Source organism: Crassostrea angulata, chromosome 10 (assembly GCF_025612915.1).
Source record: "Crassostrea angulata isolate pt1a10 chromosome 10, ASM2561291v2, whole genome shotgun sequence".
NCBI lineage: Eukaryota > Metazoa > Mollusca > Bivalvia > Ostreida > Ostreidae > Magallana > Magallana angulata.
Genome location: NC_069120.1, coordinates 1,960,998 through 1,988,546, shown reverse-complemented (window position 1 = coordinate 1,988,546; position 27,549 = coordinate 1,960,998). Strand labels below are relative to the sequence as shown.

At 36.7% G+C, this 27,549-nt stretch overlaps 2 protein-coding genes across 7 annotated transcripts in view; both read left to right on the top strand.

The window, feature by feature from the left end:
- The window catches only part of LOC128165639 (synaptotagmin-15-like), a 65,322-nt gene extending 45,099 nt beyond the window's left edge, over window positions 1-20,223 (top strand). For all 6 annotated transcript variants that reach the window (XM_052830362.1, XM_052830363.1, XM_052830365.1 and 3 more), the window contains 7 exons: window positions 2,878-3,029; window positions 11,580-11,790; window positions 15,788-15,881; window positions 16,816-16,986; window positions 17,548-17,662; window positions 19,321-19,503; window positions 19,627-20,223. In XM_052830362.1, coding sequence (XP_052686322.1) covers window positions 2,878-3,029; window positions 11,580-11,790; window positions 15,788-15,881; window positions 16,816-16,986; window positions 17,548-17,662; window positions 19,321-19,503; window positions 19,627-19,751 — 1,051 coding nt within the window. In that variant the 3' untranslated portion in view covers window positions 19,752-20,223. The remainder of the gene's footprint in view (window positions 1-2,877; window positions 3,030-11,579; window positions 11,791-15,787; window positions 15,882-16,815; window positions 16,987-17,547; window positions 17,663-19,320; window positions 19,504-19,626) is intronic.
- A 2,263-nt stretch (window positions 20,224-22,486) lies between these two features.
- Window positions 22,487-25,424, top strand: LOC128167630 (beta-1,3-galactosyltransferase 5-like). The gene is made up of 2 exons (XM_052833449.1): window positions 22,487-22,626; window positions 24,035-25,424. Exons 1-2 carry the CDS (start codon window positions 22,624-22,626, stop codon window positions 25,124-25,126), a joined length of 1,095 nt encoding a protein of 364 aa, XP_052689409.1. The 5' UTR covers window positions 22,487-22,623; the 3' UTR covers window positions 25,127-25,424.
- Window positions 25,425-27,549: the final 2,125 nt, after the last annotated feature.

Sequence of the window (27,549 nt, the reverse complement as noted above, 5' to 3'; positions counted from 1 at the left end):
AGAGAGGAGAGAGAGAGAGTAAACACTAATCGGATGGGGGTTTTTACTAGCTAGAAGGCATCTTTATCTTTGACAACCTTGTAATTATTAGAGGTCGTTCGTACAGGATACATATATACTGTATACTTGGCCTTACTTGTTTGAATGTCTCGATCACTGTATCTTGTTTCATGTTCGTAAAAAACAGATGTTTACTGCATTGTTGTTTTTGAAGTTGTACTCATATCTCTTGAGGATATCTGCCTAGTGTTGATTACCAGCGCCATCTTTGTTGTACCCACAGGTGTAGTACTTGAGTCGAGCTGATTGTTTAACGCTGTTTCCAAGGTGACAATGGCTGCTCTGACCCCCTGCCTCCTCCGCATCAGTTATATGGCCTCTGCGACTTATCGTCGCCATTTTGTTCCAGTTTTTGGTAAATGGTAAAACTCGGGTGTAATTTAAGAGTCGTTGTTACAATTGGGGGTTTGTTTCCTGCAGTCATTATGTAATCGTTTATTTCCATTAGGTTTTTGGTGCATATCTTATAACCGCTGCGAGGAAATGTCACGATACGGCTTTATGAATTTTTAACGAAATTGGATTTTAATCCGTTCTCTGGAGAAAATTAAATTTCATCCTAAAAACATTCTATCCAGCTACTATGTACGTATATGTGCATTATTGCATCAAGCTGTAAGGAGGGGTTGACTGATCTCTTTGGCATAGTGAGAAATGAGCAAAAACCGTTACAGTAGCAAAATGCATGTAGTTTGAAAGAATCGGAAAAATAAATTTAACCATGTGATAACTAGTCATATTATTCAAGACAGTATGTGGCACAGTTATTTATATTTCATACCTGATAAGAGATGAAAGACAATATGTTGATTTTATAGTGTATGCACTCTTTTGCAGTGATATGTGCAGGAAATTACAATAAACAAATCTTCCGCCAGAGTTGGTGCGGAGACGCAGCGGACTCTGGGTACTTTGGGAAATTACAGGTCATCTATGACGTCATAGACTGTTACCTGGAAGGCGGTACTTGTCAGTGGCAGGCACGCTGCTCCCGACGATGTGCTGCTCTTGTAGGCTTGGTAGATCAAAAAATCCCCAAGTGTTCACCTGTCATTTACACTCTTACTGGTCACTGATGACGTAATATACTCACTCACTGTCCACTGTTCTGTCACGTCCTCAAAACGGTGCTTAATTTGATATCGAGGACCCTATCATTTTTTCTTGAAAATTATTATCAAACAAAGAATGGACATTTTGAGTTTAATCACGTGACTTACTAACAAATGGTACGTGTTATTTAACCAAGGAAAAATACAATCAATAAAATCCTACTCCGTCGGAAAGTTCATGCACATTAAACTTTCAATTACTTCATCCTTGTCTAATAAAGTAATTGAAACGTTCGGAATAATTGATTTGATTTCAATTTTTTATGAAATACATTGCAAATTGCTTTTTTTTCTATTTTACATTAAGTGACAATTCTCTTTATCCGCCGAAATACTCACTAAATATGAAACGCGACTGAAAAAAAAATAAAGAAAAATTCAAAAGTCTTTAATTCTACGTTAGTTTGGTTCAAAGTGGTTGTAACTGGGGTATTATCACTTGTTACTACAGACCTATTCGGAGTGCAGTTCACTATGCTTAAGATCAAAAATCAGGAATTAAAATAATGACTCGTTTAAAACGTATTTCACCATAACTGATAAGTTCTTAATGGTGTGCATGTTTAAGCTAACTGACTTGTTTTAAGCGAAAACCCCTAATGAGTCTGATAACTGAAACAACGTTTTACTGTAATCTTGCAATTATTTAAATTAAAAAACAGTGCTTTAAGTCCTTCTTTGGGTTTGATTCAATTTTTTTCTACCTTAATCAATTCTTTGGCAATTTTTGTGCGCCATTGTGTTGTATTGTAACAAGCGCTATGGATAAATATCGTTTCAATTTTTTTATCATTTAAGATAAAGAACGGTACTTTAAAATCAAGGTTTAAATAATGTAATGAAAACATTTTTATACTATTTATCTGTTTGATTGAAACCAAAGTGGGAAAATCTTTTACGCGTGTTGATAAATGACACTGATTTCTGCGTTATGTAGCACGCACTGTCAGTAACTCAATACCGGGTAACGAGAGAGTAATCCGAAAGTACGCGACTTGTGACACGACGGCGTGATTGACGACCGAATCGTCCATCCGGGCAACCGAACACGATGTTTGGTTAATAAAATGTATTAATAAAACGTTGGTTCACGGCAGATCCTCCAGTTACGCCAAATCTTGTTCTTCGGAAACAGCAACATGTTTGCTATTTAGTGTGTGCTTATTGCTTTGCAAACAACATTTTCGTCATGGTCTGTAACATTACGGTCGAATTCTATTAATCGAAAAAATAACCAAGAGAGCGATCGAAATCTGTCACCAATTACATTATTTGTCTAAAATGAAGCTTTGCAGTATTGGTATAACACAATCCTTGGATCAAGCTCTCTCAGAACGCAATGGGGTTGGGAGGGTGGAGAATTAAGATACAGAGCCGAGTGCGCCTCCCTGGTGTCCGCGGTGCGTTCGATTGATATCACTGTGACAGAAACCTCGCGAGCAGCTGCGCGCTTCAGCCTCCTCTAGTTGGTGCACGGTTTGGAATTCTAGAATTCTAAAGCATATTAAAACGGGATTACTCTTGTATTGATTCAGAGGAACACATGAATAAGAATTTAAACTAGATAGGAAGAATAAGACTTAAGACGACTTGACATCAATATTTCCTGACTTTGTGTGGTTGGAGGATTCCATAGTGACATGTGCGGACTATTCGAGGACTCAGCGATGAAGCGTTATCATTCTATGATTCTTCTTCCTTGTAGTATGAAACAGATTCCCTTCACAGTCCCCACCCAGGCTACTCTGACCAGGAGGATGGAGAGGGGCTCCTCGGAGGAGTTCCGGTCCCAGAGTGGGGGGTTGTCAGAGCCTACCTCACCCCTCAACGTCAAACGACCGTCAGTGGAGATCCCAGGTAATAAACAATCTCTCTCTCTCTCTCTCTCTCTCTCTCTCTCTCTCTCTCTCTCTCTCTCTCTCTCTTAATATATTTCTTAAATATGATGAATTTGAAATTATTCACATGAAGGAGGTATAACTGCAATCTCGGGACGGGCATGTGTGCATTATACTGTTATAGATTCATCAGGAGTTTTTAGTAGGAGTTGTAACTTATGTTTTACGAGCTTCATCTAATACACTGAAAAATATCATTTTTCCATTTTAGAAAAGTTTTATGATTGTAAATATCAATTAGACTAAATAATACAAACAGTACGTATGTAAAACAAATCGTCCGTCTGCAGAACAATCACTTCAAAGGGCCCATATACATGTTGGTGTTCCCTTGGTGGGATACACGATATGTGTGTAACACAAAGTTAAACAACACAATGAAATGAAATCTAGATGAAACCATTTTAGAATGATTTCAAACAACAAGTGCCGCTATCATGGATTTATGATTGCAGCCATAATAACCAAATAAACCTCTTCATTCATCTAGATGTTCAACAAACAAAGGCAAAACAGAGGGGTTGTTTTACAAATAAATCAGATTTGATTGAGTCTTTCTTAATGGAATAAATGCTTTCATCATAATCAAATCCAATAAAGCCCGAAGGGCTTTATGATAGATATGATCACGCCCCGACCGAAATTATCACCTCATAACATAATATTCAAAGAATGATTCCTTAGTACTTATATTTATATAATTTTAAACCATCGTACGATTAAATGTTTAAATATGAATAAGCAAACCCCGCTGGCGCCTCAATTTGGCTTTATGAGTTATATAGTACAAAATCCATACGTAGTGTTATCACAGGCAGAGACACTGGAAAATGTAAATATACAAAAGAAAAGTAACTGTTGCTGTAGCTAAATTAATTTTGCAAAACCAATAATTACGTTTAATTTTATGAGAGCTAGAGAAAGTCCTAAAAATCCCTTTGAAACATGACATCTGTATTCCTGTTCGTACTACTGTACAACTTATGACAGAAAAGATGGATGGATATTTTCTGGTGTTGTTTTTCCGGCAAAGTCAATGGCGATGCTTATTAGCAGTTTTGTTTTTAAAGTTATTGGTCGTCAGCCACGTGACAATACATCGTTTAGTTTGTTTTCTGGAACAGTACACCGTCTGTCTCTCAGTTCTCATCATGCCGATATCTGTCCTCCTTGAATTATTTATGGTTTAAAAGTTTCAGTCTGGATAACAAATAACTTTAAAAGGAAGTCTAAATTCATATTTAATCAATAAACTTTATTCCATTATGTTTTTTATGTGAAAATACACGACGTGATCAATTGAATCTGGTATCCATGGCGCCATGCAGTGAGCCTCAGTTCAGTGAAAATCGTCGTCTTTGAGAGTTTGGTAGGACCAGGAAATGCCCGGTAAATCCCCATTCCGCCTCACTATTGTCCGATGGGAATACCTTCGTCACCACCGTAACAAATCTGTGTATTTCCGCCACAGCGCGTGCGTAAGAGGTTACTCTCGGAGAAAAATCGGGATTGGTATATCCTCAGGAGCCACTTCCGGTTCTCTGACTCGTTATGTTGTGCGCCTGAATAGACGGGGATTCAAGTCATTATAAAATAATTACCACAAGTTGATCACAAGGAGCTACACGTATACATCTTGTGTGGTTGTATGACTGATTTCTGTAATGCTAAACAAGGTGGACATTTTTGAAGATCTGAGTTCGGTGTACGACAGTACCCTATCATTGAATGGCGTACAAAATCGGGATCTCTCGGTCATTATACACGCGTTTCTGTGAAATAATGAAAGTATTGATATGTTTGATGTAAAAACGGGGCTTGGTACTATCTTTTAAAAGTATAATTATTTGAAATTATTTTAATGCGTATTTATTTAAGAAATTATGCCGAATGTTATCTTGTCTTAGTGTAAATAGGTTACGTGAAATAATTTTTTATATTATAACTTTTCTTTACAACAAATTCATGATTTTAGTTTCTTGTTCCTATTAAAATTCATAACGAATCGCAGCTTTTATTATACATGTAAAGTATTAGTAGCTACAACCGAATAAACTGAACTTGGCGCAGTCTTTCATCGATATTTCGGACTGATTTTATAATTAATTTGAAACAAGACATTTTCAGCATATCTATATGATTTCTGAAAAGTTTTGTCTCTGATATTTTACGCTCATGCTAAAACGTTTTCTAGAAGAAAAAACTCGCATTGAATGAAAATTTGGATTTCAGTTGATTTTCTGTTGGAAGTCTTATCTATGTAATATTTTTATATATCAAGTATCTTTGTCTGTCGCCATCATACATTTTTGCTATATATTTTTTTGGTTGGTCTGATAATAATTGTTTTTTCAATATGTATCACTTATTTATTTGGTTAGTTTAATGACTTTCAAGTAAATCTAAGTTTTAATTCCAGACTTAATGATCAGAAAAACCTCTCTACGAATCTTTGCCTAAATAATAGTGATCTCGCCAAAAAGTCTTTCCCTTTATAACCACTCTTGACTTGAAGTAATAAGGAATTCCCCTGACACAAATAAGACTTCGGCGGTTCCTAGAATTCCTCACTAATCTTCATCTTTTGAGCGTTTATCGGAGCCGACAGAATGATACATTCTCTGCGTCCTCTCATTAACTCAGATCCACTTTTCTCCAATTGTTTCTGGATGATTTTTAAAGAACCTTTCAACACAGTAAGCTCAGATAGCAGGAAAGTCAATTCAGCGTTTCAGTTAGTATAATTATGCTTATGCAAACTATTTCACCCGTTTCAATTATTTTTTTATATGTGAAGAACAATACTCTTAAATTTTTTCTATGTATTTATCTGTAATATTCAAGTAAGACATCATATTTCCGACACATCTTTTCACAAATTATTTCTGAGTCAATGAACAACATACCTGATTTTATCAACAATTAGTATACAAACTTCAAAGATAAAATCCCCTTTTTAGACAAAGACCAGGAACTTGTCATTTGATCCAATAAATTAGTATTTTCATATACAGTGGTTTGATAGAAATCAGTGGATAATAAAAGGTCAGCTGATTTTTAACTTTTTAGTGTGTACATACGTCTGTATGTATTAAATGAATTATGATTAAGACTTCCACCGATGATGAATACCTGTTGTACAGATCAGGTGAATGTCTGTACCTGATACACAATGTACACTCACTGGCCAGGATGATCATCTACAGATCAGGTGAATGTATGTACCTTATGCACAATGTACACTCACTGGCCAGGATGATCATCGGGCCTGTTCATTAATGTTATCAGCGTTTGTACAGGGCGGGACTCTTGATTTTATCATTATCTGTCACAATTATGTACAGGTATTAACAGGTACAGGTACATGTATTAAATACTCGTCAGTTACAGTAAATACTTGTCAGTTACAGATGAAGCCGAACAGTTACCATGCAAAAATACAGTAAAAAGACTGTAAGCCCTTGGCGAAAAGATGTGCCATCTCATGTTCCATAATTATCAAATTATTTCGCAGAGCGGCAAATAATCAATCAGATATGTATGATTTTCCTATTGATTGAGTACCATATCTAACAGTGCATGAGCAGGCCCGCTGTTTTAACAATAAGAACACTTGATGGTTTGGTTGTTTTACATTTCCTGTTTCCGAGTCTGTACCCAGTCATCCCCAAAAGACCAAAAATCTCCCTAAGTTAGTTAAGTTCCCCGGCATGTTCCGAGGTTCCGGTTCCTGTGGAGTTGCACGATCTCTGGGAACAGATAGTTAAATTGTTTCTTAACACGAAGTCTCGGGTCCTGGGGCTAACGACGCGGCGCTGGTGTCTGATGGATGGGACGTGCGCCTTGGCAGCCTCTGTACGAATACTTCATCCTCTGCACAACATGTCACGGCATCGGTATGATTCACGAAAACACAGAGCCTCCCCTCTGTTCTGTTGTTATGAATGGTCTGGTTTTGCAATATAAGTTTGCCGATGACAAGGTTCCAAGGACTGATCCATCAGACAGATATGCGAGTGCAGCTGAATCAAACAGTATAACGACTGACTCCTCCAGCACGCAGTTACTATGTTATTTACGTCATTATTGAGTGCAAACGATAACAAATTGTCCTCAGTTAGACACTCCTACAACTCCCTCTGCCCCGTCATTGCGCGTGATTCACACGGTTATCATTGGTTACGTTACATATCTTGATTTCTTTTTCAATGTTTGTTGTTTACATCCTTTTTGAACCATTCAACTCTCATTTGTCAACACAATATTACTTGGTTAACTATTGTATTTATAAGACCACACCCCAGAATAATGATTTAAAATCAGTCTGTTATTGATTTGCTATAGCAGTTTGCTTGATCCAATAATTGGCGACAGTAAACGCCATTGTTTTATGCCATATGTTTTATACTCGTTTAATATTCGTCTATGTAATGTTTCTTTGAAGACTAAAGTGATGCTCATTATACGGTTTATAATCATTAATTGACAAAGAGAATCATGAATACTTAACTTTTTAAAATTTTGTTACTATAAATATATAATGTGGCTTAAACTTTTTGCCTACATCAAACTTAAGATAATAGAAGAATCTGCACAGAAATGAGCATTTTATTATTTACATCCACGAGTACTTTCATTACTTTGATTAAAGGGATAATTTATACTCAGACTTTGTCTGTGTAATTTTGCGAAACTTGAGTTTGTCAGTCGCCAAATCGAATTAAAACCCTTTCTGTTATATTCAGTGAATCACATTTTAACAATACTTCTAAAATTTATGATCTAGTTATTTCCCTAATGTCTGCTTTTATAAAATTGACCGTACAGCGATACAATGATATGTTGAAGTCATATAAAAATTTTAATTTTACCATCTATTGATTTAAAAGTTCTTAAAATAAGTTAAGCTTTTAGATAGTTTATTTTACGGCCTAAGCTTTTTGTGCCTTGGCTTTAGGTCATTTACATAGTTAAAATGGCAAAGGATCTTCCTATAGTTATAGATGATCGAGCGAGACTTTTTGGACAAAATGATTTTATTTTCGATCATATTATTTATACCACAGAAATTCAAAAGTATCTAAATCAAAGATATATCATGATGGATAAAACATTAGTGGAATGATTTGTCTGCTTGTGTCGTCTCAATCTCTACAACTACTTGACATTCTCGGACTCACTATCTATCTAGTTGTGTCAATCTCTACAACTACTTGACACACTCGGACTCACTATCTATCTAGTTGTGTCAATCTCTACAACTACTTGACATTCTCGGACTCACTATCTATCTAGTTGTGTCAATCTCTACAACTACTTGACATTCTCGGACTCACTATCTATCTAGTTGTGTCAATCTCTACAACTACTTGACATTTTCGGACTCACTATCTATCTAGTTGTGTCAATCTCTACAACTACTTGACATTCTCGGACTCACCATCTATCTAGTTGTGTCAATCTCTACAACTACTTGACATTCCCGGACTCGCCATCTATCTAGTTGTGTCAATCTCTACAACTACTTGACATTCTCGGACTCGCTATCTATCTAGTTGTGTCAATCTCTACAACTACTTGACATTCTCGGACTCACTATCTATCTAGTTGTGTCAATCTCTACAACTACTTGACATTCCCGGACTCGCTATCTATCTAGTTGTGTCAATCTCTACAACTACTTGACATTCTCGGACTCGCTATCTATCTAGTTGTGTCAATCTCTACAACTACTTGACATTCTCGGACTCACCATCTATCTAGTTGTGTCAATCTCTACAACTACTTGACACACTCGGACTCACCATCTATCTAGTTGTGTCAATCTCTACAACTACTTGACATTCCCGGACTCACTATCTATCTAGTTGTGTCAATCTCTACAACTACTTGACATTCCCGGACTCACTATCCATCTAGTTGTGTCAATCTCTACAACTACTTGACATTCCCGGACTCACTATCTATCTAGTTGTGTCAATCTCTACAACTACTTGACATTCTCGGACTCGCTATCTATCTAGTTGTGTCAATCTCTACAACTACTTGACATTCTCGGACTCGCTATCTATCTAGTCGTCTCAATCTCTACAACTACTTGACATTCTCGGACTCACTATCTATCTAGTCGTCTCAATCTCTACAACTACTTGACATTCTCGGACTCACTATCTATCTAGTCGTGTCAATCTCTACAACTACTTGACATTCTCGGACTCACTATCTATCTAGTTGTGTCAATCTCTACAACTACTTGACATTCTCGGACTCACTATCCAACTAGTTGTGTCAATCTCTACAACTACTTGACATTCTCGGGACTCACTATCTATCTAGTCTCAATCTCTACAACTACTTGACATTCTCGGACTCACTATCTATCTAGTCGTGTCAATCTCTACAACTACTTGACATTCTCGGACTCACTATCTATCTAGTCGTCTCAATCTCTACAACTACTTGACATTCTCGGACTCGCTATCTATCTAGTTGTGTCAATCTCTACAACTACTTGACATTCTCGGACTCGCTATCTATCTAGTTGTGTCAATCTCTACAACTACTTGACATTCTCGGACTCACTATCTATCTAGTCGTCTCAATCTCTACAACTACTTGACATTCTCGGACTCACTATCTATCTAGTCGTCTCAATCTCTACAACTACTTGACATTCTCGGACTCACTATCTATCTAGTTGTGTCAATCTCTACAACTACTTGACATTCTCGGACTCGCTATCTATCTAGTTGTGTCAATCTCTACAACTACTTGACATTCTCGGACTCACTATCCAACTAGTTGTGTCAATCTCTACAACTACTTGACATTCTCGGGACTCACTATCTATCTAGTCTCAATCTCTACAACTACTTGACATTCTCGGACTCACTATCTATCTAGTCGTGTCAATCTCTACAACTACTTGACATTCTCGGACTCACTATCTATCTAGTCGTCTCAATCTCTACAACTACTTGACATTCTCGGACTCGCTATCTATCTAGTCGTGTCAATCTCTACAACTACTTGACATTCTCGGACTCACTATCTATCTAGTCGTCTCAATCTCTACAACTACTTGACATTCTCGGACTCGCTATCTATCTAGTCGTGTCAATCTCTACAACTACTTGACATTCTCGGACTCACTATCTATCTAGTCGTCTCAATCTCTACAACTACTTGACATTCTCGGACTCGCTATCTATCTAGTCGTGTCAATCTCTACAACTACTTGACATTCTCGGACTCACTATCTATCTAGTCGTCTCAATTTCTACAACTACTTGACATTCTCGGACTCACTATCTATCTAGTCGTCTCAATTTCTACAACTACTTGACATTCTCGGACTCACTATCTATCTAGTCGTGTCAATCTCTACAACTACTTGACATTCTCGGACTCACTATCTATCTAGTCGTCTCAATCTCTACAACAACTTGACATTCTCGGACTCACTATCTATCTAGTCGTGTCAATCTCTACAACTACTTGACATTCTCGGACTCACTATCTATCTAGTCGTGTCAATCTCTACAACTACTTGACATTCTCGGACTCACTATCTATCTAGTTGTGTCAATCTCTACAACTACTTGACATTCTCGGACTCACTATCTATCTAGTTGTGTCAATCTCTACAACTACTTGACATTCTCGGACTCACTATCTATCTAGTTGTGTCAATCTCTACAACTACTTGACATTCTCGGACTCACTATCTATCTAGTTGTGTCAATCTCTACAACTACTTGACATTCTCGGACTCACTATCTATCTAGTTGTGTCAATCTCTACAACTACTTGACATTCTCGGACTCACTATCTATCTAGTCGTCTCAATCTCTACAACTACTTGACATTCTCGGACTCACTATCTATCTAGTTGTGTCATCTGATACCTAATTTTGTTATACATGAACATATACCAACTGAACCGAAAATTCAGATCATGTAAGAAGCCTATGTATTCGTTTTAGGTCTGGTACTGCTCTGTATGGCAGTACTATGCAAGTCATTGGTCGAAACTCACCAGGGCTTCAATAAATAATGTACAAAATCAAAATCTAACCGCTGATTTTTAGAAAATTTTAATTACATGTATGACGTACTTTTATGTGTATTAATAAAAGTTTGTCCTTTTACATCCTACAGTACCTACAGTACTTGGATTGTTGGTTCTTTGTGAGTACATTGTCAGTAGTTTATTTTGTCATTACTTTTATTGCTAGTACTTTGTAAATTATTTTATTATCGGTACTTTGTCAGTACTAAATTGCTGGTTCCTTGTCAGTACTTTAAATGCCAGTACTTGGTCAGTATTTTGATTGTTGGTACTTTATAAGTACTTTATTTGCCAGCGGTACTTTTTCAGCTCTTTGAATTGGCGTGTTTTCATTAAGGCTTTGATTGCTGGTACTTTGTCAGTTCTTTGATTGCTAGTTGTACTTGTTCCATTTCATTCGAATTGGTGGTAATTCATGAGTACTTTGATTGATTGTAGGGGCCTACGCCCTGGGCTCCATCGACCCCAGCCTCTACAAGATAGTGGACGAGGATGACGACTACGAGATCCCCCTGGATCACATCGGCAGGGTGTGGTTCGCCGTGGAGTACGAGCGGGAGACAGAGAAACTGCTGGTGACACTAATGAAGGCAAAGAACCTCCCCACACGACAGTACGGCAACAACAGCAGCTGTGACCCCTTCATCAGGTGAGAGCAATCAAGGTGGCTAATTCTTAAGAACGTTAGGTGGTGAGCAGTGGTCAAATGCAGTCACCTTTAAACTTACTGAATTTGCTTAAATATCACAATTCACAGCCCTCTACTACTACTACTACTACTACTACTACTACTACTACTACTACTACTACTGCTAAATCATTATATAAATTATCTAGTTCGAATTACTAAGTTTTATTTTTTCAGGTTATATATATATATATATATATATATATAGACGATGGTAAATAAGGAGGCTAGGTGGTCCCTATTATTTCCCCATGTTAATTAGTCCTGTAATTAGAACTGTATATTGTTCTGTTTACTGACCATTGCTATGGCCTTGTGATGATTTAGACGTCCTCTGTTTTTAATATATTTGTACATATGTCATACAGTATGTACATGTACATGTACTTGTGGTTGATGCTAGTGCTTAATTACGTTAAATATTATGATATACAAAGGTTATAACCTTGTAATTAAGACATACAACTATGACGTCATTACATAACAAATTTGAAGATGGGGTAATAAGATGGCGCAAATGCCCATTCGGTTTAGTAGTGAAATACAATTTTGAATTTATTTTTCCCCAATTAAATCTTTTCAAATATATTATAATACAACTTTGCAAAAGCAAAATTTCTAACTATAGTCAGTTTTTAATATATTAAAAAAAAAATAAGAAGAAAAATATTGTCGGAAATTTTGGTGGTATCGAACCCGTAACATAAAAACCCTAGATATATACGGTTATCTTATGCCAGGTACTTTAACCACTGAGCCATTTCAGACACAACAAAGTGGCCTTTTTAAATATTATGTGTGACTAAGGCCACGAACTACCGGACTTGTATTATTTTTTCAAAACGTTCAATTGTTGGGATACAAAATGATATTTTTAATGTATAGTGGGTCATCTCTCCACGTTTTTGTTGATTGAAATCGGTTTGTTTTCCAATAGACCTTAATTAGACTATGAGAAAAATATGGAGCACAGACCCACTCTATAAAAGAAAATGCCTTGAAGTTTTAAAAAATGACAGTATTTGCAGGTTTTGATACGTATACGCCTGTTTGATTCAACATATTCCAAGTATTGAACATACCTTTAGGTTAAAAATCAATGATTCGTTAAAGATATATTGTTTTAAATGATTAAAAAAAACCCATCAGATTTATTGATGTAGCCTGTCCGACCGCGTATGGGCATTTTACACGCCTTATCCACCCATCTTCAAATTTCTTGAACATAGTTAAGGTTCAGGCTTAACAGATCTAATGGTATAGTCGGTGATGCAGTAAAAGAATTATGAAGCTATTGATTCCACTGGGGTTCCTGTTATCTCTGAGGTACCTATGCCTGGTTCTTTTGTCAGTCTAAAGCGCATACCCGCTCAGATCAAAGTACCAGTTTGTTTGGATAAGGCACCATGGTGTATTGATAGAAGCAATGAGATAGCCCTTACTTCTGCCATTGAGGCGTCTGTACCAACATCAGCTCTTCCAAGTGTTGACACGATCAATAAAAGGTCAAGGTCATATATACCACAAACTTGAACGTGTTCCCTTACTTGACCCCCGTGGCAAATCAAGCCTCTCTGAGGGTAGCATATGGCCGGTTTATTGTTCATCAGGGATCAGTTCACAAACCAGAAGAAAAGACTGTTTGATCTGTACCAATTAAATGTCGTAGGGAAACACAGCCAGGTACCTCTGTACTGATCTGTGCTTCGTGGTGCTGCCCTGGCCCTATGTCTGTACGTGAAAGTGTGACAGAATTATTCTTTGATTGAAAATCTTTCGACCAATTGTCGTCATATTTTTAAACGATTTATGGAATTCTGTCATGACCATAGTTTGTTTTATTGATTTATTGAGAAAGTATAGGATTAATCAGCATTACGTTAAAGTATTCCGAAAGACCGGTGGAAGTTAAAATTCTTGAGGTGGCAGGGGATAGTTTTTTTGGTCGAGGAAATGTGAGGCAGATAGTGCTCATATATGTGATCTAATTTTTCAGTGGATTTTTAAATTTGCTAAAATTGGTTTGCATGCAGGGGACACATGGTCCCGACTCTTGAGAATTGTTAAACATTTCAGAATAAAACAAGTACAACTTACATATAGCACTATAAAGAAAAGCCAGGGACGGTCTCAAAATTTTCTGAAAAATGGCCCTTTTTTCACATTTTCACGGGTCCAGAACCACGCTCCAGTCCCGAGCAACTGCCATAAACTACCATAGGATTGGTAGCTTAATGTATACCCATGCAAATAATCACCAATTGATGGGGGGTCAATCACCTTCTTTTCGAGTGACATTTCGTGTTCTGAACCCACCCTACTTTTCAAGCACAAAACCGAAAGTGAAAATTTTGGCCACAGTTTCGCATTTTCATTCCATATCGGATGAAAAGTGCTACCAATAATAAAGTGTCATATATCAATGAAATTGACAGGAGCTCCTCTATCCACAAAATGATTGCAATAAATATTCTACCAATTTATACCCCTCAAATAACCAGCCAAACCAAAGGTTCTCCCTTTATTTCAAAATTTTGACCGGGTCTTACCTACGAAACTATCCCCTGCCACCTGAAGCGGTCGAGGGAGGAGTTAAGCCGTACTTCATATGAGTAAGATTGTTACGTATACTACACCACGAAACAATAAAAGCTATTCGAATTTGAGATTAAAAAGAAAGCATGCCAATATTGATTTTAATAAGCCTGCGTTATGTCACTGTTAACATATTCCTCATAAAAATCTTCTGCAACAGCAGAAAATTAACGCATTTTCATCGTCGGAGAAATATTGCAAGAGTAACATAATGATTATTAATGTTTTTATTGGAGTATTTCTGAACTAAAGCCACGAATCTGACAAATTTACAGCTTCTTTGGGAAATAAAACTAGTCTGACATTTTGAAATTGCACAATATTTGCGGTGATTTTATCCGCGGCTATATGCTGAGCCCTTCAGATTGTTCGAGGCCGACATTAAGGGGAATGTTTATGACTCGTACAGATCTTATAAATGAAATCGCAAACAAAACTTACGATGAATAATGACACCATTCACATTTCCTAGAAATGCAACACCATCTGCTTAATGGGCTGCTGTGTGTCTAAAACATAGCAGTTATATTAGGTACTGCTTCCAGAAAGCCAAACTATATAAAATAGGTTCAGTATCTAAAACAGAAGACTATATCGAATGCAGATCACAGAAAGCCCAAATTATATAAAATGCAGCGCCATTTCTTGTGTATTCAGGAAAACAAAAAGATTTTACGTAAAAAAAGGTCCGTTTTCAGCGTGAATTTCTGCTAGAAACCTACATAACTGTAAAATGAAAAATAAATGCAATGTAGTCATTAAAAAGTAACAAGTTTCCATAGAGCTGGCTTAAAAACCGTTAGCCACACGCAGCTTGAAGCTTGAACGCTGAAAATGGCAGGGAAATCGAAATCAAGCCATTATCACAAGTATTTTAATGGACAAAGCAATTATTTAATAATTCAACAGATGTGCTCGGTACACATTTTTGTAGATACATATGCTATGTTTTCTCTTATCAATTATTTATCAAATGGATAACAAAACCTGAAGTTCTGAACTCTTTTGTTAATTTTGAACATGTGCGGGCTACAATATGTCTGGCAGAACCATAATTTTGTCAATATAGAACTCGCCAAGCTATGGTACAAGTGTATTATACATATGTTCCTCTTATACCAAATTATTTGGTTTGAGCGAATAAACTGAACTTGAACTTGTTATTCAACCTTTTTCCAAAAATTTACCAACGTCGATGTCCCCGACCCAATGTAATTATAACGCCAATTACCTGTCAGCTAACATGTACTTATGACGTCAATTAACTGTCAGCTAACGTGTACTTATGACGTCAATTAACTGTCAGCTAACATGTACTTATGACGTCAATCAACGTACATGTTCCTCTGAACGTTTTTTTCAGATTGTACCTAATGCCGGATGAGCGCCGGTATTTACAATCCAAATTCAAAAAGAAGACCTGTAATCCCAAGTTTGAAGAAAGTTTTGTATTTCAGGTAAGGGGGAAAACACGACATTAATTCTGGCAATTACAATTATTATATATATAAAGAAGTAAATATATATATTACTTGTGGAAAGATCTTCAAAGGAGAGGTTTTATTTGAAATCAAAAATAATAATAGATCATCTGACTTTATTATCAGAACCTCCATGCAATAATTTAAAGGAATTTATTATTTTGTTATAGTAAGGCCCTTTAATCTTTACTCTCAAATTATTTAATCATGCTAAGTTATCTTTCAAAAAAGATTGGATAAAGCGAACAGTGGAACTTAATTGATAGAAAAGTAAATACATGTAACTGATTTTATTGTTTTTTGCTTCTGTTGTTATTAACCTGTTTAGAATCGAAAAATCACACAGCAAAAAAACCCACGATAGAACAATTATATAAGGTTTTGTTTTTTTTGTTTTTACAAAATCAGTATTTTAGATGGTAACTTTTGTTTGTCTTGACCTTACTGCAATGTTTTAAGTTATAGTATCTTTACATACATGTATCTATTTGCGTGACGGTGTCTATGGCGCTGTAACTTCATGTATTTATGCAATTTTAAACAGAAGCAATTGTTATCGAGATGTAATCAAATATCTAGGTAAATGCAACTGCATTTCTGTTACTTTAGACTAATTCTTGTGAATTCAAACCACCCTGCTGATGCAGTTCGAATTGATCAAGCTATGAACAATCATTCCCAGAATTCCCTCTCATGATACTGGGCATGCCGGCTGTAATTTACCCAAATATTTGATTTTTTATGCTTTTATACGATGGTGTAAACAACATCACCAAACACATGATTCAGAGTAATATAGTGATTTGCCTATATTTTCTTTCAACCTGGCTTTTGTGACATGTAGTATTATTGCTAGAGATGTATTTCGGAGAATTTTCATTAAGATATATCCTTTTGTTGCTGCTTGCAGGTGTCTTACAGGTCGTTACAGGACCGAGTCCTGAAGATCACAGTTTATGACGTGGACCGTCACCGACGTCATAATGTGATAGGTCACGCCCTCTACCCGCTCAAGGACCACGGCGCCGAGAGTAACGAGCGACTCGTCATCTGGAGGGACCTCGAAAGGGAAGTAACTGAGGTCAGTATAAGCTAGGGGGCGCTTTGTTACCGAGATGTGTAAGTGGTATGTTAAGTCGTCTGTTGGTCATTCAAGTTACATATTATTAGAAGGAATCAACGTGTTTAATGTACATATATAATAACTCGAAATCAGATTTTACTCACAACGACTTTATTTACCAAGTAGACAAGTTTGGCGACTAATTTTTGCGGCATAAAGTAGATTGTCTGGAAAATACCATGGCATAAGCAACTGAAGACTGGTTTGTGGCGAAAATTATGACGAATAGGCTCGCGCGATAATTTCTCGCACGCGAATAATAGTTGGTTTATAGGTTAAAAAGATATAATTGTGATAGTTTTCTGCCATTTGATATTAGAAACGTAAGAGTCTCTGCACTATGACTGTTATAACCGAGGTACATGAATGTACACTGTACGTTTTCAACCATGTTAATTGTTGCTCAAATATTCTCGAGTGAAAAAAGTGACATCCCCGCCTCTTTGGAGGAATTAATACAAAAGAGTTCCCTTCCTGTATGATGTTGTTCTGTGATGATTTCAATGGTTTATTGTACAGTCTACGGCCGACAAAGGCGAGCTTCTGGTGGCTCTGTGTTACAACAATCATCTGGAGCGCCTGACGGTGGGGGTACTGGAGGCCAGGGACCTCAAATACGAAAACCAACCCAGTGGTAAGTCGGCCACTTCCTGTTGACTTTTCACCCGTGCATCCCTAAAAACAAGATATTTACTCAGGATATGATCCAAATCTTTATCGTTGCTCGCAGACTCTCCTGGTTTCACTGTAATTCATTCTCTAAATAGTTTTATAATTTGCAATACTAATAATTTCATTACAATGAAAATTTTGAACAAAGGGAAAAATGAGAGATATTTTCAAAAGACAACAGGCCATTAAACTATTGATTTAAAGTTGAAGCTTTACACTGTGATGGGTCTACAATATACCATTAACGGTTATTCATTCCTATTACAAAATGTTTTACTATCTGAGTGAACGTAATCCTCATAGAGGACTAGGTCAGCCTCAATTTCAAACAAAATTTAAAATCAAAATTAAATCGTATTATTTTCTTTTTCCGAATTTTCTTTATTTTGCAGTTTTATACCGTTGGGTTATGACTGGTTAAAACTTGAAATTTTTGCCTCATACATTTAACTGTCAAATATTGTAAATTTATATTAAAACGGTGACTATTTGAAAAAGGTGTAATAAATGTTTGAATTAGCAGCACAACTACAAGGTTTAAGTGGGGACACAACACAAAATCAATTAGTCTGCAAATTGAAACAGAGTTTTAAAAAAAAGCGAAATTCAGATCTCATACATGCACCAACATCAAAGACTCCTAAACTAGAAATGCTAGCAACTCATCAGGTCGCTCGGAATCAGGGGAGCTAACTCCGTAATGGTTGTATAATGTATCACGATCACGCCATAAAAACGAAATTGAGAAATATGCTTTCTGTAAAATTGTTACCGACAAACCTCACGATATCGATCAAGTTAAGTATCGTTATTTAAATCTTCCTCCAGATGATGCCTTAATAACATGAAGATATGGGTTGCATGTAGGTGTTTCTTTCCCGGAGGACACGCGCGTACTGTCAGCGAAAGCAGATCAGTGACTAACTTGGGATTTAACACAATTAGCTGGTTAATATATTTATTGAGGCACGTTAGTTGTGTGGTCCCACTGATCATAGAGAGTTCTGATAATATTACTCCAAACAGCATTCCTCAATTTCAGACGAGTAACTCGCGTCTACAAAAGGTTTTACAAAGCAGCGAAAAAGATTTGAAATAATATTTGTTTTAATTGTTGAGGGCCCACACTTTATAGCCATATGTAACAAACATTTTAAGAGTGTACTCTTGTACTTTTCAATTCAATGTGAACTCGTTCAACATAGCCCTGTTTGAGTTTGTTGCCCTGTGTCCTATGAATGGACAGTTACCGAGGGACGGACCTGTAAGTACAAGGGGTTAGCACAAAATTGAAATTGGACAAGGAGATACTTAGCAAGATTCAAAATCTTATGATAGACATGTCCATGCGATACATGTGTGACAACGGTCTTTTGATGTTAACTTGTTCGACCCACAATCTTGACATTATGCTTCTTATGATCAGAATAAGAATGTTAGGGAGGATAAACCTTGTCGTGTCTCACACAAACTGATTAACGGTTGGAAGACAGCAGACGCACGGGTATCCTTAAGAATACAAGTTGTCCAATCTCACTTGTGAACGGACATTTTCTATAACAAAGATTTAGGACAATCAATGCATGTCTGTTAAACAAATTGACGTCTTTCTATTTACAGATACCTATGTAAAAGTGTGTGTTCTTGTTCAAAACAAAGTGTTAAAAACCAAGAAGACGGAAGTTCTGAAGAAAACAGACAGTCCAAACTATAATGAATCGTTTACGTTGAAACTTCCGGTAACCAGCTTGGACGCCGCCAGTCTAAGTCTAACCATCATGCAACATTCCAGCGGTCATAAAGGTCAGTCTATTTGTGGTGAAAAAAACACAACGGAGTTTAAAAGTGAACTGAAATATCTACAAAAGTTCTTTTTTTTTTGTTTCTATCAAATTGTATTTGAAATTTGTTGGTTTTCCTTTTCAGATAAAATAATAGGCAGAGTGATTTTGGGGTCTTTCATGTTTGCCAGAGGTAAAGAGTTGGATCATTGGAACGAGATGGTGGCCAATCAAAGGGATCAAGTGACCCAGTGGCACGGACTGGTCTGAGTGTCCGTGTGTCTGGTTGTCCGTGTGTCTGAGTGTCCGTGTGTCTGGTTGTCCGTGTGTCTGTGACACCCAGACTGACCGGGGGCGGGCTGAATCAATCTGTCTGTACTATACAAAGAGTGACACGAACTGGTAGCCTTTTGGTCGTGTGTTTGTGTAACAGAATGTGATTGTCCGTTTGTCTGTGTCAACTGCTTTAACAATCCATCTATTGCCTTTGCTGTTTATGAGGAATTATGGTTACAGTTCATGAGGACATTATCAGACTGTCGAGTTTGATTCATCCTCCATACCTTGATTTATTGAGTGAGAGTGAATCAGACAGTTTGTGTCCATGTAATCGTCCATGTTTGGGATTTCGTCATCAGCAAATTTAACTGTTGTAATATGAGACACTTCATAATCATGTTAACCATACGTGTATATCAGTTATTATTCTCACGACAATAAAAAAAATGTTTGCATAAATACATTTGCCTAATTTATGCATAAAACACGGTATCTTATATTGAATTTTGATGGAAAGATTTAGTTTTGATTTAATTATATTTAAGGGGATAAATTTGTTATTAAATGAAGGACTTCAAGAATGCGATGTTGAAGTATATTTGCCCGCATGGTCTGTTACAAGCGTGTAGAATAAAGAAAAGTCACCGAGGGAGGTGATCGGAACATTGCACTCATCCAGGCATCACCGACACAGGCCCAACCTAAACCTAGCTTCACCGATGGATCATTGTATACTCACACCCAGGGTATGTCACAGACCCAACCAAAACCAAGCTTCACCGAGGGATCATTGTACTCACACCCAGGGTATGTCACAGGCCCAACCTAAACCTAGCTTCACCGAGGGATCATTGTATACTCACACCCAGGGTATGTCACAGATCCACGCCTCACGAAGCTCCACAGAGTAACTGCTATTATATGTATATTGTAATTCTTATATTTACTGGCAAGTGGGTGGGTATAATTACAAAATATGACAATTGCCAGATTGTGCATTTTATACATATAAAATACATGTATGTGTCTACCCAGTATATTCGCGGTAATTCTACTGTGTAAATTTAAGAAATTTTAATTCTCCAACCTCGACACCAGATCCACGCATGTACATCTATTTAACTCCTTTGTAACGGGATGAGCAAAACTTTCTCACCCCCTCCCCCCCCCCCCCCCCAAAAAAAAATAGGGAAAATCAAAAAAGAGTTGTAGAAATTGTTCTTTGAAGCTTAATTCCTGTGGAATGTCTGATATGAAGATAGCGACCATTGCATAATTCTACAATATTGTCACCTTCACGATCCAGGAATGGAAGCTTTTAATTGTTTAATGGCATAATTAAGTAAGTAAATCATTTATCAAAGTGATCAATTCTTTATTCACTCAAGACCAGTTCACTGATATTTGAGGTTCGAAATAAGAATATACAAATGTACACAAAAACAGTCAAGGGTCGACGTCACATGTACAAAAAAAGTAATAATTATTAAAAAAGAAAAGATAAGTTTACAATACAGTAGGGTTTTTAAAGTATATTTCTGGAAGAACAGACTTTGAAATTTTTTTTAATAAATATTGACAAGTTTTTTAGTTTTTCTACATTACAAGTATTCATTCGCTCGTTAGATTTTATAATATTTGGATTTTTATAATATCTCTTGGACAAAATCATTTTTCTATCGTTTACAAAATATTCTAAAATATAATGAAATTCATCCACAATGCTATTAGAGTCACACATTGTACATTTTCTTAAATTTTTATCAATACATGTAGTGTACCATCTACCTGTTTCTATTGGGAATCGATGATTACATGTTCGTTATTTTGTAAACGCGATCCGTTGATCTGCAGGTAAAATCAACAAGTACTTTTCTAAATTTAAATTTATTTTTAAAATTCTATAATTGATACGTACATTTTGTTGATTTATCTACTATAATTCTCCAATCTTGTATAAATTGATTTTGTAATATTTCTTTAACTATTAACTATTTAACTATAACCAGGTATTTTCAATTCAATTTATTATCCTTTAGCTTTACAACTCATCGGAATACAAATTATAATACATATAAAATTATATACAAATGTGCAATGTGCAGTAAGTGAGTGGACATATTAAGACAATATAACTACATAGTGTTTGATTTTCCCATATATAAGACAACCTGCATGAGTTTGAGAAGATGTGTGACGTGTTTCTATTGAAAATTTACTGATTGTAATATACAATGTAATTATCACACCCGGCCCATCGGACCTATATGTCACTAGTACTGTTAAATCTGTAATACATATATAAAGGTCAGCGTGAAAGTTTGGTTTGTCTTGTCCTTAAAGCTTTAAGTTAGAATCAAAGTAATGTTTTAAATAAATCGTTGTCATTAAAATTTGCGGAGTCTACAGTGGTAATTAAATCAACACATGATATTTCATTCAGTATTAATATATGAATGGGGGTTTATACAATTTATAAGATAGTTAAGTTCCGATGGCAGTATAGGAATTTTTTTTTATTTTAACATAGTGCGCTTGTAGTATGGAGCAAAACACGGATGGAATATAGATACTCTTCAAAGGTTTGAATAATCCAGACAAGTAAACGATTGTGAATAGTCGCACAGCTTTATTTGTTGAAGCTTAATGCATGTTGACTGCATCACATTTTAACTTTTGATATAGCCCCTAATCATTGCACGTATGTACACGTGATTTTCACTGATGCGGAATCCCAAGAAGATAGGTGTGGAGATCTGTCTGTGTAAAGGAACCGTCCCTCGGCATCAATGGCCGCTCCCTAGCTGCTAAATAACTGAACCACCCCGAGTTCCCGTCGGTGACACGGAAGGCAACAACCATTATGGTAAGCGGACGGTAATGATTGAGAAATGAAAACATCATATCTTACTCACATAAATGTCTGGGAATCTGTGGCGGGGCCCTTTGTTTACATACACAGTTTTGTTCTGTCATCACACGTGCATGTGTCACTATAAATATAACCAACAAATGAAGGTTTTACTATAAATATTAAAAGACTGAACATGTATTTAACTGTGTTTTTTAACTTAGTGTTTAGGGTTTGGTTTTTGTCTTTGGATTAGTCCATCTCATTATCAGAGAGGTTACAGACGCCCCCCACCCCCACCAGGTTCCGATCGCCTACCCCCCAGTGTGACCAAAAACGTATTTACTGTTTATTTATCTCTCTTAATCCAGTAAAACAATCCGCCATTTGAGACTATACGAGCTGTACTTGTAATGTTTTTTCTTCCAAATTACAATGAGATCATCAATTTAAAAACCAATTTTTCCCCGACCTCCTCTGCCTGGGTGATTTAGAAGTACAGTACATGGATTAGGATTCGTTCGGTTGTTTACACTGTACATGTTGCCGTCACTATAACCTGCTGGACTGTACAATGTGCATTTCATGTAGTGGGTGGGGACAGGCTGTCTGTTAATTGTTTTATATTAACAATAATCCCCCTCTCCCGACCACCCCTTCTTTTGAACTGCACACACACGAACCTGTCTTAATGATATGAAATAAACTATGCTTCCCTAAAGTTTAAAAAATGGATATTTTTTTTATAAACTGGTGTTGTGTAGATGGGGAGCACCTTGCCTATATGTTCTTCCTTTTTTACTCTTACTATGGTTATTTAGATTTTGATGTATTAAAATCGATTTACTATCGAGATCCAATGTTCTTTTCGGGGGGGGGGGTGTACATTTAAATAATTTTGTAATCAAAAACAGCCATAAATGTAGTTATTTTTATTACACTTGTTAGTTAAGTCTCAAGAAAAGGGTTGGAAATTTCGGGGGGGGGGGTCTTAGCATGAAATAAATATCTTGCTGTTAACCAGCTTTTGTTAGTGTGTAATATAAAAACTATGTGGACAGTGTGCACCACAAAGCCAGACAAGATAGAGACGAACTGATTGTAGTTTCCCCACCAGTCGTGTACATTGATAGCGGTGTGTTCGATTTACGGGATTATCACGTATAATGTGGTGCGGTAAGAAGACAATTGCTAATTAGGTGTCGTACTCGCCAGATGACGTCTATCCATTCACGCACCGGGTAAGTGGTCCAACGAGTCTGTTTGTAAACACTGCCCTCGCTATTGTACGTTTGAAAGCTCCGAGTGAAATTGGCCTAATTTACAAACGCATGCAAAAGCTTGGATTCAGTGTTGAAAATATTTGCAACCTCTGGTAAGATTTTGTGTGATTTTTAAGTGACAATTCTTGCATCGTTTTCAGGATGGGTCCTCTATGAAGACGATACGAAACTGTCGATTTAATTACAGAACTCTGGCCGTGTTGGTTTGTGTGATTTTAATCGTTGGTATAATCTATACGAAATATTTCCACTTTCGGAATTCTGGGAAAACATGGCGTCCTATAGATTTGGTACCATTGGAGACATGCGTCGGCAGCACGTGCATCTTATCAAACGATACATCTGCTGGAATGAAATATGCTTTGTATTTCCAACCTAGAAAAACTAAAGTGAATGAATTTGTGTATCGGTTCATAAATCAGCCAACAGACACGTGCGACCCGATGTCTCCCCCGGTTTTAATCATTATAGTACCTTCCTCTCCTTCCCACGTAGAAGAGCGGAAAGCTATTCGATCCACGTGGGGAAGCGTATCTCACGGAGAGAAATGGCCGTTACAAAATATCAAAGGTAAAGCTAAGCTCGTGTTTTTGTTAGGAATAACCGAAAACATCACCACCCTTCAGAAGATACAGGACGAAGTCAATGAACACAACGATATCGTCCAGTGTAATTTTCTAGACACATACCGAAATCTGTCCCTCAAAATATTGTCCGGAATTCGATGGACATACTTGAAATGTCCCGATGTTAAGTATATTTTGAAAGCGGACGACGACACGTTTGTCAATCTGCCGCTACTCGTAGCCACGCTGGAGGGGTACTACCACAAGGTGGACAGAAACGGAGCTATATTTGGAAACATTAATGGCGACGCCAAGGTCAGACGCCGAGGGATGTGGAAGGTCAATGAAATCGATTACCCTTTTCCCCATTTTCCACCGTATGCATACGGAAACACCTACGTCATATCCGCTAATATTGCGGGCCGGATATTTAGTGCGTCGGAGTATATGCCGTATATTCCGATAGAGGACGCTTACATCACGGGGATACTGGCCAAGGTAATAGACGCCCGCCTCGTGTTCGTGTCGGGTTTTACCTTTTGGTTGGACTATAAGCCGAATTACTGTGATTTTGTGAATGACAACAGAATTTCTGCTACTAAAGTCAGCTTTAAGTACATGTTTTACCTTTGGGAAAAAATACATTCTAGTGAAGTAGATTGTTAAAGACACTGTGTGTGTATATGTGTGAATAATGAGCTATATTTATGAACTCATGAAAGACTCTATAACTAACTCTCTAGATCTAGCTAATTATTGAATCGGCTTCAATGAACATATTTTCCAAAAGGTTATATGTGTACATTCGAAATGGTTTGCGGTGTATTGCCGAACATACCATATAAAGGATACGATTGCTCAATTGAAAAAAAAAATCCATACATACTCCTATTTTGAGTGACATCTGTTTTTGTATTTTTTTTGTATTTTTTTTTTTTTTTTTGTATATTTTTTAAGAAAAATACTCAACGAATTTCTTATGCATATTAAAACAAGTGTAGATGTGGGATAAAATAAAGATACTCATTTATAGGCAGAGTGGTTTGTCGACCAACCAAGACTTTCAAATTTTTCAACTTATATATTTATATTTATTTGCAGATAACTAAGATCACTGTTGCCTCATCAAATGAAAGGGACATTGTTTCTTTTTTTCAACTTGATTACAATGCTCAACTTGAGCATTTCCAATGGCAAGCAAAAATGTAAAACTATAAGCGAAATACAGAGCTTAGAATTGTTGTGTTTTGAAGTACATGTATGATATTTTATATTTAATTCACCACACCTCTAAAAAGATTTCGTATTGCCCATACATAATTCTTAACAGGAATACCGTGATAACCCCGTACATACCTGCCATTTGCATTTTTAGCAAGTCCTACGGCAAGACTTGAGCAGTTTGCCATAACAATGGACAGTGTTCACGTCACGTAGCAGGCACGTAGCATCGTTTTGGAAAGTGGGAGGCCAGCCTCTCATCCAACAAATCTTGACAAAAAGGCACCCGGCCCACTGATGCTACATACTTGCATGTAAAACACTTTTTAAACAAGCATTCTGAGAGTATTGCATAAGCAATACACGTCCCCTACCGGTTTGTAGAAATTTGTGAAAACAATGCACTGTTATGCAGAATATCATTTCTTACCGTCTCAACAGACCAACCCGATAACGAACCCGATTGTAATAATACAAAAAAACCTGTCGATTAAATTTACAACACAAAGCTTGATACTATTTTACAGAACTTATTTGTTTGTTAGAAACAATAAAAGGAATGGTCCAAGTAATGCACGATATTATTGCTGACAACGTCATACTTTCCTCGTTTATTTGATACACACCGAGCCCGATAACGAACCCGAACATTAAAAAATTGGAATATAAAAAATTATTTTGAAAATATGTCAACCAGACGCTACAAAAGTGTAAACTTGATCTGTAGTTTGATATTTTGAAGCTGCTCAGCAAGTTTCATATCATTCGTCCAACGCATAAAGAAAAAAAACAGTGGAAAACTTAAGTGGGACAGACAGACGGACGGACGGACAGACGGACGGACGCAGAGGAAAGCTATAGTCCCCTCCGGTGAAACTGGTAGGGGACTAATAACTACTGACACTGTTAAAACCGATATAAAACCGAGAAGGTGTATTATTTTACACTTTTCTGTGGAATATTTCGTAATCGAAACTCTCGCTGTATTAGGAACACAGACGCCATAGAGTAAGTAATACGTTCTAATAGCTTGTGTAATAACCTTGTATTGGAAACATTCTCTGTTCTTCCTTAGCTTCGCACTGGTCGGTAAAAATGATGATTGGAGGATAATTGATGAGCGAATTCGAAGGGGGATGGGTAAAATAAACAGTGACATGTTTTCTTCAATTCTCATGCAGGTTATGAAGGTAGCGATCATATAACGTGAACTTATTTTTTTCAACACTTGCTATATTCATATCCCCCACTAAACCACCAAAGAAAGCATTTGAAGTAGTCTTAATATTCAAAATTACATTAAAACACACTTACAGGAAAAAACTAGATCCTGTCATTAGACAATAATACCCGCACCAAGTGTTTGCCCCTAAATAACTGTTTTGTATCAGTTTAATTAAAAATGAAGGTCACATGCAAACTCCGGTAATACATATGATTTAAAAATTATAATTTTCATAACTGAAGGATGAGATCCCTTCCCATATGATAATACACATGAGCAGCACTTTATGTGCAATTTGGGGTTGAACTGTTTGCTGTGAATTTTCAGTTAATCAATAATCTTAACATTTCATGTCATAGAAAGTATAACGGTCTATATAATTATTACAAACAAAATTAAAAATTAAATGATGCCCCCTCCCCGTGGCGGTTGCCGGTTTTAGATTTGCTTTTGTGTGCCTACATGTACATCATCGTGTGCACAGATTTAGAAAAGGGGTGGGAGTGAGGGGTCCAGACCCCACCCACCCCCCTCCCCCATGAAAATTCATTTATATCAATTGTAAAATTACCAAAAATACACCTTGGACCCCAATGCTCTTACAGACATGTAAACGCTCTAACCCATTGCGCTTAAATGTTAG